Here is a 21167-nt window from a genome sequence, read left to right on the forward strand (position 1 = left end):
AGACACATTCAGGGGACACCTTAGACTTATATTACATCTTTTAAAAACATGTTCTAGGGCACCTTTAATAAATATCTAATATATCAAATATCTAGCTTCCGCCAGACCGCCTTCCGTATACAACTTACGAAGAAAGTGTAAAACTCTCGCAGTTCAAAAAGCTTATGCTACATCCTTACACCTTCCCTATTCAACTTACGGGAAAGGCTTAACTGACGTGACGCCAGTTCCGTTTTTTTTTCCGTAAGTTGAATACAGAAGGCGGCCATTATAAAGCTTGGATGCGTCAGGATATTTAATATATCTCTGATTGTGTTCATCAGAAAGAAGAAAGTCATATACAGTAAAGCTGGGGGTAATTTTCATTTGAAAGTGAACTAATCCTTTAAGTAATTTCTACTTCATCCACTAATAAAGTGAATTCAGTTTGATTGGGACAAATTCTCCAAGTCATTTCAATGGCAAAAAGTGTCCCAATCACCCTGAATTCACCTTTTGTTATTCTTATTTAGACTTTTCTTGAATAAAATCAATTAAATTTCCCACATGAAACACGGCATTAAAATTCCACCGATATAAAAAGATCATTGCAAAACTAGTCTAGGTTCTGCTCTGTTAGTTTTTATGTTTTTTCAGGTCAAGAATAACTTTATTATATTGTTTATTTTACAGTATGTATTGTCATACAGTATGAGTAAAATGAAAATAAATAGCATTACACACACAATAATTATGTTTGGTTAGATATTACAGCTAGTTTAACATGTCTGGGGAAGGGAAAAAACATTTTGGCAATGTAATAGGCCTATACATGTCTACCATATATGGACATCGACATTCTATAGATCAATTCAATAAAAAATAAATAAACACACACACACAGACACACACACACAGACACATTGCATAGACTTCCATTGATTTTATATCAGGTCAAAGATAATTTCCCCTAACACAACACCTCCTCTAAACCTACCCATCACAGAAACTTGTGCAAAACAAAATATTTAAATATAAACATGTTTTGGTTGATTTATAAGGCTTTTAAACTAGTGAGGACCAGTCAAAAGTCCTCTCTAGTCGGTTGTGAAAGTATTTTACATTTGGTCCTCACTATAGTCAAAACACACACACACCTAGCCTACCATTTGATCAGACTGGTCAAAGCAACATATTCTTCATATATCTTCATCATGGACATGGGTCCATTTTTACCAGTGATATGAAAACATACAAATAAGATGATTTATTAGGGCTACACAAAAGGTGCGCTCAATTTTTTGAGATGGTCGTATTGTGACACCTAGAGGCGTGTGAGTATATAACAAAAGTTAATAGTTGTGATGCCATTTCTGTTCGCTAAGTAAATTCTCATTAATACTCATCATGATTATATTATTTCCAGGCATCTATCTATCTATCTATCTATCTATCTATCTATCTATCTGTCTGTCTATCTGTCTATCTATTTATATATCTATCATTTATGTATTTTGTATTAATGTATTTTGGTACTTTTACATTTTAGTTCAGATTATAGAAAAGATATAAATGGACCCACTTTATATTAAGTGGCCTTAACTACTATGTACTTACATTTTAATTAATCATTTGATACAATGCACTTATTGTGTACATACATGTTTTTACATTGTACTTATATTTTAAAAACACCTGCATGTAATTACATCTGTAATTAATTTCTGTAATTACATTCATAATTACACTGTTGACCCATCCCTTAACCCTTACCCCTACCCTTAAACCTACCCATACCACCAAAGCTTTCCCTAACCTTACCCGTATCCACCTCAATATCAGCAAAAGTGTTTTGCAATTCAATATGAACCCAATAAGTACATTGTACTTATTTTTTGATGTAAGTACATAGTAGTTAAGGCCACTTAATATAAAGTGGGACCATATAAATATTATATCCGGGAAGCAGGTCTAAAAATAAAACTGAATATAATAGCTGGAGTTAATGTAGATGGAAACAGAAGATGATCAATGGTGCCCCCTTGTGGTGATTGTCATGCAATACATACAGCCAACAGTTGAAGAGAGATTAAAAATAATAATCTTTGAAAATCAAAGGTTTATGCTGGGATTACTTTATATGTGCCACATGAATGGCAAACAGAGATCTGCTGTTGCCAAATTTAATTTCTGAAGATGTGCATGCAGTCTATCTATTCTACACAATTATATGATTTATCCCATGACAAAATAACATTTTTAGCAATCTGTTTTATATTAAATTTAGCCATCACAGAAACACATGCAAAACACATTAAAATATAAACATGTTTTGTCTGATTTATAAGCCCTTTTAACTAGTGAGAACCAGTCAAATGTCCTCACTAGTCGGTTGATATAATATTTCACTATATAAGTGAGGACCTTTGACCCTCACAAGTATAGTTAAAACCTGTAGGCACACACACACGTTGGGTTTCCATGTTTTATGGGGACTTTCAACAGGTTTTCTTTTTACTGTACAAACTGTAGATTCTATTACCTAAACCTACCCATCAATCACAGAAAACTTTTTGCATTATTACATTTTCAAAAAACATCACTTTGTATGACTTATAAGCTGTTTTCCTCACCGATAAAAATGTCCTCACAAGGATAAGGATTTCAGATATTGACATCATTGTGGGGACATTTTGTCCTGATAACGTAGGGTTTACCTGGACCAAACACACACAAACACTCTCTCTCTCTCTCACACACACACACATACTAAATATCTAAATCCAAAAAAGATTTCATGTATGCAGGCCTCTCACTCACATTAACAAAATGGCTCTGTGAAGCTCCTGTAACTCATTTGAATATTCAAATATTTTTACATATCAGACAGGGAAGCGTGATTCACATTTTTAACCACTCAATGAACACTGACCATGCACATTATTGACATATTCTGTACCAATTCAACGTGACTATAACACGATCCAGCTCAAGTATCTTCTTGTAACATGAGATGTGTCTGACTACCTGTGCCTTTTTTTTTTTTTGTCTCACACTGTGGCTGCTGATTGCTCTATTGCATCAGACAGTCAGTGCTTTGTAATTGTGACTCCAGAGATCCCCCTTCTCAAGCTTTGGACTCTCCAGGATGAGTAATAGAGGCTGGGGCCGTGCCGGCCGCCCTCCCACAACACACCAAGCCCTGCTGCAATCATATGCAATCCTCTCATTGCCAGATACTGCTGTGCTTGGTTGCTTAGAGACCAAGGTCACCTGGGTGAAGGCACCTGAGGAGAGGAAGACACCATAGCAGCACCGCATGTAACTTCCATCATGCATCCAGCTAACAAAACTGCTCTCAGATCTGTTGCTTTCTGAGCCGACACTATTTGATAAAGCTAAGAGGAAAGTACAACAAGTGAGCTTTCGTGTTACTGTTAATATAGTGTTAAACGATTTCATTATAGCATATGTCCAGCTTTACTTGATCAATAAAAATGTCTGAAATGCTATCCAATTAACTGAAGGACAAAGCATCATTAAATTAGACCCGCAGTCTGTTGTCACAGCGTGAAAGATTGCGTAAATGATTGCTTGTCTTTGCACCATGCGAGTTTGTGTTGTCGAGGGGAGTTGCTAATTGATTTCTCCTCAAGGGAGAGAGTTTCATCACGCTTTGTTTTTAACCCTCTGTTACAGGGGCTGCACACGGCGTCTCACAGGAGTTCTGCACTCAGTCTGAGACACAATGAACTAGTGAGATCAACCAAAACAAGCGAAACACTATTGTACATTCAACAAATGCAGGACGTGATGATGGATGATGAAAAAGAAACAGTTTTTGTAAAGCAAAAGTTACTGCCATTTTATTTATTCTCATGTACAAATTGCAGTGATCAGTGAAGTCAAATTTAGCAAATATCTGATAATAGTGGTATCTGTTTTTGTGTAAGAACAGGGGGTGTAGGATGACATTTTCAACATTTACACCACTGCTATAAAGTTTGGGGTTGGTATCTTTTTTTTTATGATTTTGAAATAAATTTCTTATGCTCATGAAGGCTGCATTTGTTTGATAAAAATACAGTTAAATTGTGGAATATTATTAAAATTTATAATTTATTCCTGTGATGCAAAGCTGAATTTTCTGCATAATTTCTCCAGTCTTCAGAATTTTTAAAGTTGGAAACTTTCCTTGGGAATTAATGGGAATATATGGGAATTAATGTCTGCTTTTGACAAGACAAAAATGTTTATATTTATGTTTGTATATGATACAGTTACCCCAAATTACCAAGTTTCTAAATCGTAAATTTTCCAAAATTCCCCAACTTAACTTCCCATGGAAAGTTTCTGCCCCTTTGCAGCCCTAATCCTTGCTGAATAAAAGTCTAAATTTCTTTTAAAAATAAAATAAATAATAATAATAATAATAATAAAAATTCTTACTGACCCCAAACTTTTAAATGGTGGTGTTTGAACAATATATATATATATATATATATATATATATATATATATATATATATATATATATATAAATAAATGTAAACATTGAGGTGTAGGTGTAAAAAGGTGTAACCTTTTTACCTTGTTAGCCTTGTTTACCTTTTTTTCTGGCATTTTCTCCAACTTTATACATAATTTAAAAACAAACTTTAGCAGCCTATTCTCACACCATTTCAAACCATTGAAATAAACAAGGGTTAGTTCACCCAAAAATTAAAATTGTCATCATCTACTCACCCTCATGTCATTCCAAACCTGTATGTCCTTCAAACACAAGAAGATATTTTAAAGAATTTTTTGTACATACATTGAATGGACCCCGAAAGAACTCTTGACCCCATTGACTTTCATTGTATGAACAAAAAAAAAAACAAAAAAAGAGAAAAGTAAAGAGCCCCAGACATGACATGCAGAAAAAAAATAGTAGGCTAAATCGTGCACACGATTTACTATTTCGTTCCCTCAAATTATAAATCATGCGCATGATTTAATTTGTTTTCTTGCATGTCATGCATGGGGCTCCGTAGAAAAGAAACATTTATATTCAAAATTTAACATTTTAGAATAAAGAAAGTCATATGGGTTTGGAATGACATGAAGGTGAGTAAATGATGGCAGAATTTTCATTTTTGGGTGAACTATCCCTTTAAATAAAACAACACTAGTCTACAACTCCAACATATCCACAATTTCTGTTAAAATAAATATGTGTGATCAGACACACTGAAAAGTCTGTAAGGCATAGCAAAAAAATGATTAACATTTAGTAGTAGTCAAGGTACAATGTGTGTTGGGACACAGCAGTGAGGTATAATTGTCAATTTAAGTCAATATAACAGTCTAGAGGCTGGCCTGGGAACTATAAGATCAATAATTACAATCAGAAGCAATTTTTTGCAGATCAAGGGCTGGTTATTTCTTCTGTACGCTGTCCTTATAGGCCCACAGCTTTTCCCTGTGTGATAAACTAAAACAGTAGCCAATGGCCTTCTCAGTTTCACTGATTCTCTTTCGGAATCGGTCTCTGTCCCTCGCAAGCTCCTCCCATGGTCCCTTACGTGATGCTTGGAGAGCAAAGGACCAAGTGTGCATCTTGTGAACTTGTACGATGGGAGAAAATTTCACCTGGAAAACATGAGAAACGTGCTGTTATAAAGCAATGATATACAATTGACATGTTGTCTAAAGCGGAGTAAAGGTACGGTCACATTTGCGGACTTTCAGAGAAATTTTTTATGGCCAAAAAAGTTCTATTGTCAATAGTTTAGCAATTTGTGACAGTTCACACAGAAGTCACTTTCAAACCAAGCAGCTTTCTGTCGGTCAGTGCAGCGAATTTGCATGATCAACTTGAACCTGTTACGAAATATGCATGGGGGAAATTTGCTGAACAGCGATAATTGTAACCACACCTTAGGGCTCTTCACACTGCGCTTAACCCTGGGTTATTGTTGTTCTAAACACTGCTTTTATCCCTAGGTAAAGGAAGGTTTCACACTTGTAATTTAGAAGCGGGTGTAACTGTCGTAGGCCAATAAGAGCTGTGTGTGTAATGGGTCGCGCACCGTTCAGAGCGGGTCGAGTAGAACAGGTTACATTTGGTGCCGTGACCCGGATGGGAGTGAGGTTTAGGGGGTGAGTGTAACTGTCATAGGCCAGTAAGAGCTGTGTGTGTAAACCTCACTCCCCTGATCTCAAGAGGCAGTCTAGCGACTGACACTAGGGGCTGAGGTCTTTAAACTCCTTGTTAGAGGCTAACAAGGCTCCCACGCCGGAGACCACGGTTTGCAAACCGCTCGGAGCGGGATGAGTAGAACCGGCTACATTTGGTGCCGTGATCCGGATGGAAGTGAGGTTTAGGGGGGTGAGTGTAACTGTCGTTGGCCAGTAAGAGCTGTGTGTGTAAACCTCACTCCCCTGATCTCAAGAGGCGCTCTAGCAACTGACGCTAGGGGCTGCTGTCTTTAGCCTCCTTGTTAGAGCGCCTGAGTCCCACACCGGAGACAACGGTTCACGTCCTGCTTGGAGCAGGTCGAGTAGAACTGGTTACATTTGGTGCCATGACCCGGATGGGAGTAACTGTACCTGTCTAGGCCAGTAAGAGCTGTGCGTGTAAACCTCACTCTCCTGATCTCAAGAGGCATTCTAGAGACTGACGCTAGGGGCTGCGATCTTTAGCCTCCTTGTTAGAGGCTAACAAGGCTCCCACGCCGGAGACCACGGTTTGCGTACCTCTCGGAGCGGGATGAGTAGAACCGGTTACATTTGGTGCCGTGACCCGGATGGGAGTGAGGTTTAGGGGGTAAGTGTAACTGTCATAGGCCAGTAAGAGCTGTGTGTGTAAACCTCACTCCCCTGATCTCAAGAGGCGCTCTAGCGACTGACGCTAGGGGCTGCGGTCTTAAGCCTCCTTGTTAGAGTGCCCGACTCCCACACCGGAGACAACGGTTCATGTCCCGCTCGGAGCAGGTCGAGTAGAACCGGTTACATTTGGTGCCGTGACCCGGATGGGAGTAAGTGTACCTGTCTAGGCCAGTAAGAGCTGTGTGTGTAAACCTCACTCCCCTGATCTCAAGAGGCGCTCTAACGACTAATGCTAGGGGCTGCGGTCTTTAGCCTCCTTGAGCACCGACTCCCATGCCGGAGACCACAGTTCATGTCCTGCTTGGAGCAGGTCGAGTAGAACCGGTTACATTTGGTGCCGTGACCCGGATGGGAGTAAGTGTACCTGTCTAGGCCAATAAGAGCTGTGTGTGTAAACCTCACTTCCCTGATCTCAAGAGGCGGTCTAGCGACTGACACTAGGGGCTGCGATCTTTAGCCTCCTTGTTAGAGGCTAACAAGGCTCCCACGCCAGAGACCACGGTTTGCGTACCTCTCTGAGCGGGTTGAGTAGAACCGGTTACATTTGGTGCCGTGACCCAGATGGGAGTGAGGTTTAGGGGGTGAGTGTAACTGTCATAGGCCAGTAAGTGCTGTGTGTGTAAACCTCACTCCCCTGATCTCAAGAGGCGCTCTAGCGACTAATGCTAGGGGCTGTGGTCTTTAGCCTCCTTGAGCACAGACTCCCACGCCAGAGACCACATTTCATGTCCTGCTTGGAGCAGGTCGAATAGAACCGGTTATATTTGGTGCCGTGACCCGGATGGGAGTAAGTGTACCTGTCTAGGCCAGTAAGAGCTGTGCGTGTAAACCTCACTCTCCTGATCTCAAGACGTGCTCTAGCAACTGGCGCTAGGGGCTGCGATCTTTAGCCTCCTTGTTAGAGGCTAACAAGGCTCCCATGCCAGAGACCACGGTTCATGTACCTCTCTGAGCGGGTCGAGTAGAACCGGTTACATTTGGTGTCATGACCCAGATGGGAGTGAGGTTTAGGGGGTAAGTGTAACTGTCATAGGCCAGTAAGAGCTGTGTGTGTAAACCTCACTCCCCTGATCTCAAGAGGCACTCTAGCAACTGACGCTAGGGGCTGCGGTCTTTAGCCTCCTTGTTAGAGCGCCCGACTCCCACACCGGAGACAACGGTTCATGACCCGCTCGGAGCAGGTTGAGTAGAACCGGTTACATTTGGTGCCGTGACCCGGATGGGAGTAAGTGTACCTGTCTAGGCCAGTAAGAGCTGTGTGTGTAAACCTCACTCCCCTGATCTCAAGAGGCAGTCTAGCGACTGACACTAGGGGCTGCGGTCTTTAACCTTCTTGTTAGAGGCTAACAAGGCTCCCACGGCAGAGACCACGGTTTGCGTACCGCTCGGAGCAGGTCGAGTAGAACTGGTTACATTTGGTGCCGTGACCCAGGTGGGAGTGAGGTTTAGGGGGTGTGTAACTGTCATAGGCCAGTAAGAGCTGTGTGCGTAAACCTCACTCCCCTGATTTCAAGAGGCGCTCTAGTGACTAATGCTAGGGGCTGCGGTCTTTAGCCTCCTTGAGCACCGAGTCCCACGCCAGAGACCACAGTTCATGTCCTGCTCTGAGGTGGTCGAGTAGAACCGGTTACATTTGGTGGCGTGACCCGGATTGGAATGAATGTAACTGGTAACTGTCTAGGCCAGTAAGAACTGTGCATGTAAACCTCACTTCCCTGATCTCAAGAGAAGCTCTAGCAACTGACGCTAGGGGCTGTGGTCTTTAGCTTCCTTGTTAGAGCGCCCGACTCCCACGCCAGAGACCACGGTTCACATCCCGCTTGGAGCGGGTAGAGTAGAACTGTTTACATGGGGTTAGCACCGCTTTTTACCCGGGGTTATGAAACCCGCATTGCGATGCCAAACTTGTACAATGTGAAAAATGCAGAAATAGAATGTTACAGCTAGATGCTTAGCAACAGACAACCAATCACGTACTCATATATTTGCCTGCTTTGGACAGTCACGGAAACATAATAAACAGTAAATTCAGCATTTGAGAGGAAAAACGTCAAATGCTGACAGAAAACGTGACATCTGAGTGAGAAGAGACCATTTCATTCTTACCTTTATAGTCCGAAATGTCAATTCAGTATAAGCTTGATAGTACAGTCGGCAATACGAGGATACGCAATTCTAGAGCTATGTAAACAGGTTGCATGCTGCGTTTATCCAATCAATGACCCTGACACCGCAAATAAGAACATTAACCCAGGGTTTAGGAATGTACAGTGTAAAACGTCAGCTTATGAATACCCAGGATTAATTGTTAACCCCGGGTAAATTATGAGCAGTGTGAAACGTGAAGCAAGATAACCCAGGATTCCGTTAACCCGGGGTTTAGAATAACCCAGGGTTAAATATTTTAAGTGTGAAAAGCCCTAGAGACTGATAATTACCTTCTTAACAGTGGGACATTTCCTCTGGTTGTCCTGAACAGCTGTCAGACCAACACATCTTCTCCATGGCACCACCGATAATGTCTCAAAGGGTAATTTTCGGCAACAATGGCGAGGAACTTTGCTTGGCGGTAAAAGTGGCTTTGAGCGCCTTGAAGATTTAAAGTGTCTCGTTTTACTTTCATGTTTGGAAGGTATTGGTGTAGCTAATGAGCTTTGAAGAGGGGCTCTGAAATTCAACGGGTGATATGGGTCATCATTCTGAGAGAGGGATCTCCATAAGGCCTCTTCTTCTTCATCTTCAGAAGATCCTGGTTTGGAAGATTCTGAGCCTGTAGACGCAGTGGATTGTGATGTCGGACTTTCAGGCTTTGAAACCACCTGCGTTTTGCTCTTTTCAGCAACTGCACTGGATAAACATGCCGTGAAGTGCAGCGGGTGATATGGATCCGTCGAGCTGGTCAGAAGTTCCCAGAGTTTGTCACTCTCCTCTCGTTCTCCTTCAAAACAAGAGCTGTCTGTGCTACCCCAGCTGAACTCGCTGTCTGACAGATGACTGACTGACTGTACTTGACATGGAGCTGGAACATCCTCCGTAGATGAACTAGATAAGTCAGGATCACTGATAGGCTTTTCATGCTTTACAAACTCCTTTGTGGAAAACCCTGACACATGTGCTGTAAAAGTGCAGGTGCTCTCTCCGCATTTCCTCTCGGAACCTCCTAAAACAGTCCAGTCATATCCGTGTTTCCACATGGAGTGATCTCCAATATAGAGATCTTCGGTGTCATTGAGACACTCTGTTGCATGGGACACGAGGTCGTCCACCAAAGAGCAACAGAGTTCATCGCTGACCAGACTGGACAGAACAGCTCTGGAGTGGGAGCTCACGTCGAATGGGTCTCTGCCGAATTTTGAAAGCGGATTGGAACCCCCAACCACTATGTTTTTGTTGTTTTCAAACAAGGATGAGAGCAGGAAACCGTCAGAAGGGTCTCCTGACCCGCTTGTCATGTGCTGAATGTGTTGCCCTGTCTCGTCTGTGATTCTCAGATGGACTTCAAACCTGAACATCTGGAAAACTGGGGACCAAACAAAAAGAAGTTACTTTAGGTCATAACCATGAACAGAGGCCTTTTGCATTTCAATAAATTAATATAAATAAAAAAATATATATGCAATATATAAACAGAGTGTCTATGTGTACATTTGTAATAGATAGTAATAAGTGTTGTAAATAATTATTACAATGTAAAATACTTAAGTAAAAAATAAAAATACTATCCATATTATCCATAATATTGCATGGAATGTTATGTCCCTTCTCATTACAAAATAAAAAAGTAAATAATAATGACTATATATATATATATATATATATATATATATATATATTTATTTAATATATATATACACACACATATATATATATATATATATATATATATATATTATACTGCCCTCCAAAAGTTTGGAAACACCCCTGGCAAAGTGTGGTTTTGGACGATATCAGCATAAATCCTAATAATTTTTTTTGTGCAAATACATTACAGTAACTTGACATTATCATTGAAGACCAGCAATAATAATTTTCATTTTGATTACATAATAATGGCAATATATACATGTCAAAGTCAGACATGCCCCTTTGCCAGCTGTGATGCCTGGTTATTGGTTTAAACTTGGCCCAGGTTTGTAAAGATTTTTGGGTCAGCACACCTTAATAGTTTCAACAATTGATTACCAATTAAATTTAGAATACAATGAACCAATCAGAACCCAGTTTAGGTCAGATAGCTGCTAATGGTGGATATTTTGAGGAATCAAAGTTTTTTCTATGTATAAACTGTTTATGTAATAAAATATGTTTTCGTAGTTTGTGTTGTCCCTTATCAGTGCAAAATTATCACAAATTAAGAAGGATTCATGCCAATATTGTCCAAAACCCCACTTTTCTATCCAGTTAAAAGAAAATAAACACAAGGTAGTTATAATAAAACAATTTGCAATTTCACATTTGCTCTAGAAAAAGTGTATTGATTGGTTTGACTAATGTTTAACCACTTTTCCATAAGGTTTAATTTACTAACATTAGTTAACATGAACTAAAAGTAACAATACTTCTACAGCATTTCTTCATCTTGGTTAATGTTAATCTCAACATTTATTACAATTTTTTTAAGATCTCTCTCTCTCTCTCTCTCTCTCTCTCTCTCTCTCTCTATATATATATATATATATATATATCTGTTAAAATTAGTTAATGCAATGTGAAGTAACAATGCAATGTGAAGCAACAATGTGAACGTGAACATTTTTATTAATTAACATGAACAAAGGTTATAGTAAATGCTGCAAGAATATATTGCTATTGTTAGTTCGTGTTGATGCATCAAAAACTAATTAGACATTATTGTTTTTTATAATCAACTGCTGGTCATTTTCTTCATTTGCAAGTAGCTTTGAATAAGATTGAATGTGAATAAAAAAATATGGAATCTTGTATCAAAAATGTAGATATGCAACAGAATTGATTAACAATTTGCACTTTCACTAAAATCTATCAGAATAGTTCATCTATACGTTGATATATTATTATAGATCAGTATATATTGTAAATCCCATTATGTAAACCAGCAATGGTCAAGCATATGGATAGCATAAAATATACAATGCAAATATATAAATCAGAAAATTACCCGTCATCAAAGTGCAGCAGATGACCTGGACCAGCAGTCGCAGCTGTTCCCACACCACCGTCAGGATCTGTTTAGTCCAGGGCAGAAGCATCATGCCACTGTCCCCGAACCGCCGCAGCGCGGTCCGCTCCGATGCGCTCCGCTCCATCCTCAAACAATACCCTGTCACGTATTCTGATATTCGTCCCTTGGTGTGTTTTCTCTGTAGTAATTTATCGGCTGGTTTTTGAAGTTTGCTAACCACATCTTCCCAGATATGTGAGCGTTAACTCCGAGCGAAAGCAGCTGAGATCCACATGATCACGAAGTTCAGTTTACAGCTCCTCCGAATGTGACGCTGTCAGACGGCTCAAACTTATGAGAGCTCCACTATAAACAAATATCTCCAGGCTGCAACCATGCGACCTTTGATTTGTTCGCTTATGTGTCACTCACATTAACACCGCCCCCTTTTGCAACAAACCACGCCCCATTTGATGACGTAGCCCATCCCAGGCGAAATATCACGAAGCCACAGGTTTACATTTTGCTACTCTTACATCACGATTACTTCATACTCGTGGCAATATATTTAAGCATGCACATTAATTTATTTAAAATGTTCAAATATTGATTAAATTCATGAAATTCATTTGTACTCGCTACGTCCAGACTGGATGGACCAAGCTGCTCTCAGACAAGTTAGCGTTTTTGTGTTGTGGAAATGCGAATGAATTATGCATTCAAAATGAACTTACATCAGATAATGACTAAAGTAAAGCCTCAATACGCTTGCTAATTAGTGCTGAGGCAAATTTCCAACCTTGTTGCTCTGCTTCTTGCGTCATGCGTAACGCTGTTGTTTTTAAACAATGCTTTACAAAGACATAAAGGCAATACAAGAGACATAATGGCATGAATAATATGTCAAATGGCCATATATGATAATATTAATTGAATCTGTAACCTCAAAAAGAAAGTGCAACCCAATACACTAAATAAAATAAAGCTTGTCATTTAATTTAGTGTTTTCATTGATTTACCTCAGCATTACTGCCTCAAATGCCCAATCCAATTCTAAACTACCAATACTAATAGAGGATTAGCACCCCACAAACTGTCCAAAAATCATGTACATCAGTATTTTTTCCAAATACAAAATGTACAGCTACCACAGCCCTGTGTGAACTGTCCAGGATAAAAAACCCAGTGTCAGTTCATGCATACTTCTTCATCATTAAGCCCTCACCCTGGAGACAAAGCAAATGTGTTCACTGGCATGACTGCTTTTCTGTTTCTCTCCAGATGCTTTCTCACAGCAACAGCCCATTTAATGAGGCGGTACATTTGCTGGCAGATCTGAGGCATTTTAGACCGTTAGATTTTATGGCCAATGATAAAGTGTACCTGGGCTATACCATAAGAGACCCTAAAGATCACACCTACACCTCAGCAGAAATCATTAGTGTGTGAGGGTCAAAGAATTAAAGGGACAGGTCAACATATCATCATTTACTCCCCCCTTAGATTTGTTTTAAACCCATGTATGACTGTCTTCTTTGGAAGACAAAAGATTATTTGAAGATTATTTGGTGACCTCTGAAATTATCTTCTTTTCTGTTCCACAGATGAAAAAGTCATACAGGTTTAGAACAAATGACAGAACTTTCATTTTTTTGGGTGAACTGTCCCTTTAAGATGGGATTTTCAATGGCAGCTTGAGCCACAAATCACCCATGTTGTTAAAGGGTTAGTTCACCCAAAAATGAAAATAATGTAATTTATTACTCACCCTCATGTCGTTCCACACCCGTAAGACCTTCGTTCATCTTCGGAACACAAATTAAGATATTTTTGTTGAAATCTGATGGCTCAGTGAGGCCTTCATAGCCAGCAATGACATTTCCTCACTCAAGATCCATTAATGTACTAAAAACATATTTAAATCAGTTCATGTGAGTACAGTGGTTCAATATTAATATTATAAAGAGACGAGAATATTTTTGGTACACCAAAAAAACAAAATAACTTATTTAGTGATGGCCGATTTCAAAACACTGCTTCATGAAGCTTCGGAGCGTTATGAATCTTTTGTGTCGAATCAGCGGTTCGGAGCGCCAAAGTCATGTGATTTCAGCAGTTTGGCGGTTTGACACGATCCAAATCATGATTTGACACAAAAGATTCATAACGCTCCGAAGCTTCATGAAGCAGTGTTTTGAAATCGGTCATTATTTTGTTTTTTTGGCACGCCAAAAATTTTCTCATCGCTTTATAATATTAATATTGAACCACTGTACTCACATGAACTGATTTAAATATGTTTTTAGTACATTAATGGATCTTGAGAGAGGAAATGTCATTGCTGGCTATGGAGGCCTCACGGAGCCATCGGATTTCAACTAAAATATCTTAATTTGTGTTCCGAAGATGAACGAAGGTCTTACGGGTGTGGAACGGCATGAGGGTGAGTAATTAATGACATTATTTTCATTTTTTGGGTGAACTAACCCTTTAATTTTAAATACAATTAAAATTATTAAAAATCATTTTAATTGTTACTTGAAATAAAGCTGAAATAAAAAATGAAATAATTAGATGCAAGAACAAATGTAAAGCAAAATAGAAATATTTTTGTATACTAAAACAAAAATTTAAAAAAATAATTTTGGAAAATAAAATTAAAATCAATGTAAGCTGAAGTACTAAAACTAAAACGCTTAATATAAATAATAAAAACTAAGAAAAATTACAAAACCATACAATGGAAGTCAGTGGTCACCAAATCGGTTTCTTTATAATATATTCTTTTGACTTCCACATAATATATAATATATAACAATGCAAATTGTTTCAACTACATATGAAAATATGAACTTGCAAGAGGAAAACTGGATACAACTGTAAAATGGTGATAACAGGAAATTTCTTTATGACACTCATAAGAGATTATATAATATTATATGTTATTACCAAATTATATAATATTCAATATCGGTTTTGTGTTTCTTGACTGCCCCCTACTGGTTAAGTACATTTGAATCCATCAGAACAAATAAATCATACAGAGAGGTGTTCAAAAACATTTAATTTTTCCTTAAGAGAGAGAGATAGAATTACAGCAAACATTGATTCGGTCAGGTTAAAGATAACCAATAAATAACTGGCCATGTTAATATCCATTCAAAATGCATTTTTAACAGTCATAAAACAGCGAATCAAGTCACTTTTTGCGGAGTGAGTGATGACAATCTTGTACATCAATGTACATCATTTTAAAAATGCCTCCTGGTAAACTCATAGATTACAATTCAGCTGAGCTCTGGCAGTAGCTTTTAGCCACAGGTGCCGTTCCCTTTTCAAAGAGGGTTCATTATGCAAATTCATTGGTGCCACTGAAACACAGCTTGAGCGACTTTGATTACTCTGTCTGTGGGAAGAACATTCTACATTATCTTACAAAACGGGGCTTTTTTTTTTAACCACAAACATACTGAGCGAAAGTGAAAGGAGAGTATGTGAAGGCACCCTGTTATTGTTCCCTAAGGGGAAGTGGTCTCGAGTTTGTTCAGTTCATTTGGCACATTATCAAAAAGGACAGTGAACTCTGCTGCGCTTGTTTTGATAGCTCAAAACCTTACAGACTTTTAATGTTTCGTATTTGAATATGTAGAAAAGGAAAGTGTAAAAATAAGCAGTTTTAAAAATACAAGTGTCAATCTCTCTATATATTTTATATAATAATAATAATAATAATAATAATATAAACTCTTCTTTAAGTGAGCCGTTTGGTCCTCTTAAGTTCCAAATGTACAGAACACGTATGTCGATTTTACACACACAGTTATGTGGATTGATTCTTTTAACAAGGACTCATCCTTGATTAGTGTCAGAGAGAGAAAGCGAGCGAGAGAGAGGGATGCTGGGGGAATGTGAGTTGTCCTGTAAGGGCACTTGCTGCAGTCACGTCACCTTTTGTGGAAGACTGGTGGGGAGGGATCGTTGGATCTAGAAGTAGGGCACCATGGTGAGCTTGTACCACTTGACGGTCTCTCTGCTCAGGTCAAAGTCCTTAAGGCTGAGGGTTATGCCACCCAAATAGCAGTTCTCTCGCAGAGACTCGGCACTGAGCACGCTCAGTTGAAGTTCCCTTTGCTTCAGGGTTTCCTTACTGTAGCCGCTGTACACCAACTACAAATAAAGGCAGAAGGAAGTCGTTTATTAGCTTCAGAATAAAGCTGAGTGAATCATGCATGGTTAGATGGGTAGGCTTAGGTTACCATTTCATTAAACGTCGGGTTCCTAGTCTTCCTCGCGATCTTTGTTTTGCGTTTGGAGGTTTTGTGGGGGTCTGGGAGAAGGTATGTTTTCACATATGGGTTTGGGTCCGCTCCGTCATTTGACATCTGTGTTTGGGAGAAGGACGGGTGAGATTTCAGAATGCACAGGATCGGTTTGAAGATAGTCGCTATTGTCATTTCTTACCAGGTCTTTAATGTGCATGACCATGATGAAGAGCGTACTGTTTCGGTAGGACACTGACAGCTTCACCTCACCCTCCACACGGCCAGTGGTGGGACTGACTGGAGGCATGTCTGGAAAAAGAACATCAAATACATGAAAAATATTTATGTTGCACCAAATATATGATGTTTAGATTCAGTAATTCAGTACAGCAGCAAAAGGAACACTTGTGAAATCCTGTCATTGCCACTGTAATGATGGACTAAACATGCAGACTGGCAATTGAAAGCCGGCTCATACGCATACCGTCATTCATCTTGAAATCATATGATTCGATTCACGTCTTTCGTGAAGTTAAGAGGTTTTTGCTGACAAAGGGAAGTGGTGTTTAGTGTTTTCTGCCAACGAACCGGTATTTCTGAATGGGCTGGGATTTATCAGATTTGACGCGAAAGTATTTGATTAAAGTATACTATGTGCATAGAGTATTCGCTCAATATCATAATCATGCACCGTTCGCTGTTGGCCAGAGGAGAACTGCCCCCCCGACTGAGCCTGGTTTCTCACAAGGTTTTTTTCCCTCCATTTTAACACCTGTTTGCCACCTGATGTCACCTGTTGGAGTTTGGGTTCCTTGCCGCCATCGCTTTTGGCTTGTTTAGTTGGGGACACTTGACATTTGATATTCAATGTTTTGATCTGCCTGCATTGACACCCTTGTGCAGGAACTGAACAGAGCTGGATGATGACATCACTGTTTACTCCAGTGCTGATATAGATAAATTAATAACTACTGATTCTTACAACAGAATGAATCAATTCTGAATTTACTTAACCTGGACAATGACACCATCGCTGCTGTGCTGCCAAAATTGTTTACCTGTTATCACTGTAAAGCTGCTTTGACACAATCTGCACTGTAAAAAGCACTATATAAATAAAGGTGACTATATCATTTCTGACAGAGGTGGCATTTCGCGGCTTTTACATCTGAACTCTTCATTATATATATATATATATATATATATATATATATATATATATATATATATATACATACATACATACAGTGGGTACGGAAAGTATTCAGACCCCCTTAAAATTTTCACTCTTTGTTATATTGCAGCCATTTGCTAAAATCATTTAAGTTAATTTTTTTCCCCCTCATTAATGTACACACAGCACCCCATATTGACAGAAAAACACAGAATTGTTGACATTTTTGCAGATTTATTAAAAAAGAAAAACTGAAATATCACATGGTCCTAAGTATTCAGACCCTTTGCTGTGACACTCATATATTTAACTCAGGTGCTGTCCATTTCTTCTGATCATCCTTGAGATGGTTCTTACACCTTCATTTGAGTCCAGCTGTGTTTGATTATACCGATTGGAAAATCTTCTCCAGAGTGCTCAGGACCTCAGACTGGGCCGAAGGTTTACCTCCCAACAAGACAATGACCCTAAGCACACAGCTAAAATAACGAAAGAGTGGCTTTACAACAACTCCGTGACTGTTCTTGAATGGCCCAGCCAGAGCCCTGGCTTAAACCCAATTGAGCATCTCTGGAGAGACCTAAAAATGGCTGTCCACCAACGTTTACCATCCAACCTTACAGAACTGGAGAGGATCTGCAAGGAGGAATGGCAGAGGATCCCCAAATCCAGGTGTGAAAAACTTGTTGCATCTTTCCCAAAAAGACTCATGGCTGTATTAGATCAAAAGGGTGCTTCTACTAAATACTGAGCAAAGGGTCTGAATACTTAGGACCATGTGATATTTCAGTTTTTCTTTTTTAATAAATCTGCAAAAATGTCAACAATTCTGTGTTTTTCTGTCAATATGGGGTGCTGTGTGTACATTAATGAGGAAAAAATGAACTTAAATGATTTTAGCAAATGGCTGCAATATAACAGAGTGAAAAATTTAAGGGGGTCTGAATACTTTCCGTACCCACTGTATATATATATATATATATATATATGTGTATATATACATATCACCTATATATATATATATATATATATATATATATATATATATATATATATATATATATATATATATATATATATATATATATATATATATATATAAAATTCAAAGTGACACATACCTGGAGTTTTTGAGAGTCCGTCAACCCCCTCGATCTTGTCATCTCTCGCAATAGGGTGGAAGAAGGTGTAAATAAGATCACACTAGGAAAAAAAAAAACCAAGAATGTCAACTAACTCAGGTCACATTTACACAACCTTTCAAAAGTTTGGTGTCGGTAAGATTTTTTTTAGGTCTTTTTTTAAAGGTCTTTTTTAGTAAGACATGTTGAAAATCTAGTTTTTAATATTTATATGTCGCAACGTCTAGCTACTGGTGTGCCTCAAGGCTCAGTGCTTGGACCACTTCTCTTCTCCATCTACATGTCATCACTAGGATCTATCATTCAGAAACATGATTTTTCCCATCACTGCTATGCTGATGACACACAACTCTACCTCTCATTCCAACCAGACTATCCGAAGGTAGATGTTCACATCTCGGCTTGCCTGACAGACATTTCTTGCTGGATGAAGGACCACCACCTACAACTCAACCTTACAAGACAGAGCTGCTTGTGGTCTCGACCAACCCAGACCTTCATCACAACTTCTCCATTTAGCTGGGTTTGTCAACCATAACTCCATCCAGGACAGCCAGGAACCTTGAAGTTGTGATTGACGATCAGATTGAAGTAAAAGTAAAATTAGAAGTAAAATTTGACCCACCTGGGTGACCTCTGTTGAACTCCGCATCAGATTGTGCACATAGCTGCTCAATTCCACCTTCCTCTTGGATGCCACGTCCTTGATGTGTGTGCGTCCCAGCACCATTTTATTAGGAAACCTTTCAACAGGAAAAAGATTCTTAAGAACAATGAAACGCAGGATTTGACAAACCATTGTACAAGAGGTAAATTCATATACCCTGGCAGCTTCCAGAGAGGGAAAAGGATGGTCAACTTATTGTGCAGTTCCTGGAACTCATCAAAGGTGCGGAAGACAAACTGAGGCTCACTCTGACCTTCCCTAAGGATCCGTATAACATACGTCTGAAAGAAGAGGTGTAAGATTCACTGATATGATTAAAAAAAATATGGTTTTCTCATTACTAAAAAGGTAATCAAGGCTAATAAACTGATTACTGCTTTATAAAATCCTCTTTAAAACCATTCTCACATAGTGCTTGTCTGGATTGTATCTCTTCTGAAAGGAAAATACAGACGCATCCCGGATCCTGCCGTCCTGCTTTATAGTGTATGTGCGGGGAGCAAACGAGAGGATGGGCTCGTCATTGGAGGGAAGACCAGAGAAACGCAACTGGGCCAGATTATGAATGAAGAAATTAAACTTTGTAGCCACACTGCCCAGACTGGATTCAATCAACCTATAAGAAAAAAGGTGGAAGAAAATAGACATTTTAAAGTGACCCTATTATGCTTTATCAGTTATTACCTTTCATGTAGTGCATAATATAGCTGTTTGTGAATGTAAAAGGTCTGCAAAGTTTCAAAAATAAAAGTGCACGATAACTGGAGTTACTGTCGCCTATGGAAGTTTGTTTCTGCCATGAAATAAAAAAATAAAAAAGGTAATTGCATCTTTTTATCTCACAATTATTACTTTTTTCCCTCAGAACTGCGAGATTTAAACTCACAATTGCGAGTTATAAAGTCAGAATTGTGATATATTTGCAATTGCACAATTTTTCGCAATTTGTGCAAAATTTCACAAAAGAAAATACTAAGATGCAATTGTGAGTTTTTAATCACGCAATTCTGACTTTTGTTTTCCTCACAATTGTGAGATATAAAGTCAGAATTACATGATTTAAACTCGCAATTGCGTCTTAAAAGTTTTTTCTCAGAATTGCAAGTTTATATCTCGCAATTCTGACTTTTTTTCCCTCAGAATTGAGTTTGTATCTCGCAATTCTGACAAAGTGTTCGGTTCTTAAAGATGCCTTAAAGAGTTTGGTTTGTGCTGTTGACATGTTGAGAAGGTACTTTTTTCTGCTGCAAATCCAATTTGACGCACTTCCAAAGGAAGAGGACTTGCACTTGAATTGACACGGTAAAACAGACTCCATCGTATCACTGTGTATGAAGTGCTGAGGAAGCTTCAAGAGCTGAAATTCAGATATAGTAATGGCTGTTTAATTTCCGACACACGCTGTAAGCGGTAGACCAATCACAACAGACTGGGCCACCTGACCAATCAGAGCAGAACTGGCTCTCGGAAAGGCGGGGTTTAGAGAGAGAATCCTTTATTGAGAAAGCATTGTGTGTTATGACAAAATTAAAGTGTTTTTTGACCTTGGATGCACGTAAACATTGAAGGAGACCTCAAAAACAAAATTAGAATGATAGGAGCACTTTAACATTAAAAAAGAAAGTTATTTAGAGAGCAAAAGAATAAAATAGTTGATAATATTATTAATTATTATTATAAATAATAATAATTTAGTTTTATAGCTGTTTAGTAGACATCTACCTTGTGAAGAAAATGGTAGCCTCTGCATCTGTAGTCTGAGGTTGAAGAGCATCACACACGTATTTGAGATCTTGGACTCCAGTCAGCTCTGGTAAACCCGACTGTGTCATCTGTGACAAACACACAAATACAAAACTGATCAATAAACAAGTAAAGTCCTGGATGAACAAAATTATGCCAACAGCTTCCTGTCATTAGGGTTGTGCAA

The 21167-nt window shown here is 38.8% G+C and overlaps 2 protein-coding genes across 3 annotated transcripts in view; both read right to left on the reverse strand.

The window, feature by feature from the left end:
* Positions 1-5023: 5023 nt before the first annotated feature.
* Positions 5024-12373, reverse strand: ppp1r15b (protein phosphatase 1, regulatory subunit 15B). Its single transcript, XM_048169185.1, has 3 exons — positions 11990-12373; positions 9291-10372; positions 5024-5613 (listed from the first exon to the last, which is right to left on the reverse strand). Exons 1-3 carry the CDS (start codon positions 12135-12137, stop codon positions 5401-5403), a joined length of 1443 nt encoding a protein of 480 aa, XP_048025142.1. The 5' UTR covers positions 12138-12373; the 3' UTR covers positions 5024-5400.
* A 2666-nt stretch (positions 12374-15039) lies between these two features.
* pik3c2a (phosphatidylinositol-4-phosphate 3-kinase, catalytic subunit type 2 alpha) overlaps positions 15040-21167 on the reverse strand; it is a 48277-nt gene continuing 42149 nt past the window's right edge. For both annotated transcript variants that reach the window (XM_048167930.1, XM_048167929.1), the window contains exons 26-33: positions 20960-21069; positions 19646-19853; positions 19394-19518; positions 19196-19313; positions 18550-18631; positions 16454-16563; positions 16249-16374; positions 15040-16159 (exon numbers count right to left, since the gene is read on the reverse strand). In XM_048167930.1, coding sequence (XP_048023887.1) covers positions 15977-16159; positions 16249-16374; positions 16454-16563; positions 18550-18631; positions 19196-19313; positions 19394-19518; positions 19646-19853; positions 20960-21069 — 1062 coding nt within the window. In that variant the 3' untranslated portion in view covers positions 15040-15976. The remainder of the gene's footprint in view (positions 16160-16248; positions 16375-16453; positions 16564-18549; positions 18632-19195; positions 19314-19393; positions 19519-19645; positions 19854-20959; positions 21070-21167) is intronic.

Source organism: Megalobrama amblycephala, linkage group LG19 (assembly GCF_018812025.1).
Source record: "Megalobrama amblycephala isolate DHTTF-2021 linkage group LG19, ASM1881202v1, whole genome shotgun sequence".
NCBI lineage: Eukaryota > Metazoa > Chordata > Actinopteri > Cypriniformes > Xenocyprididae > Megalobrama > Megalobrama amblycephala.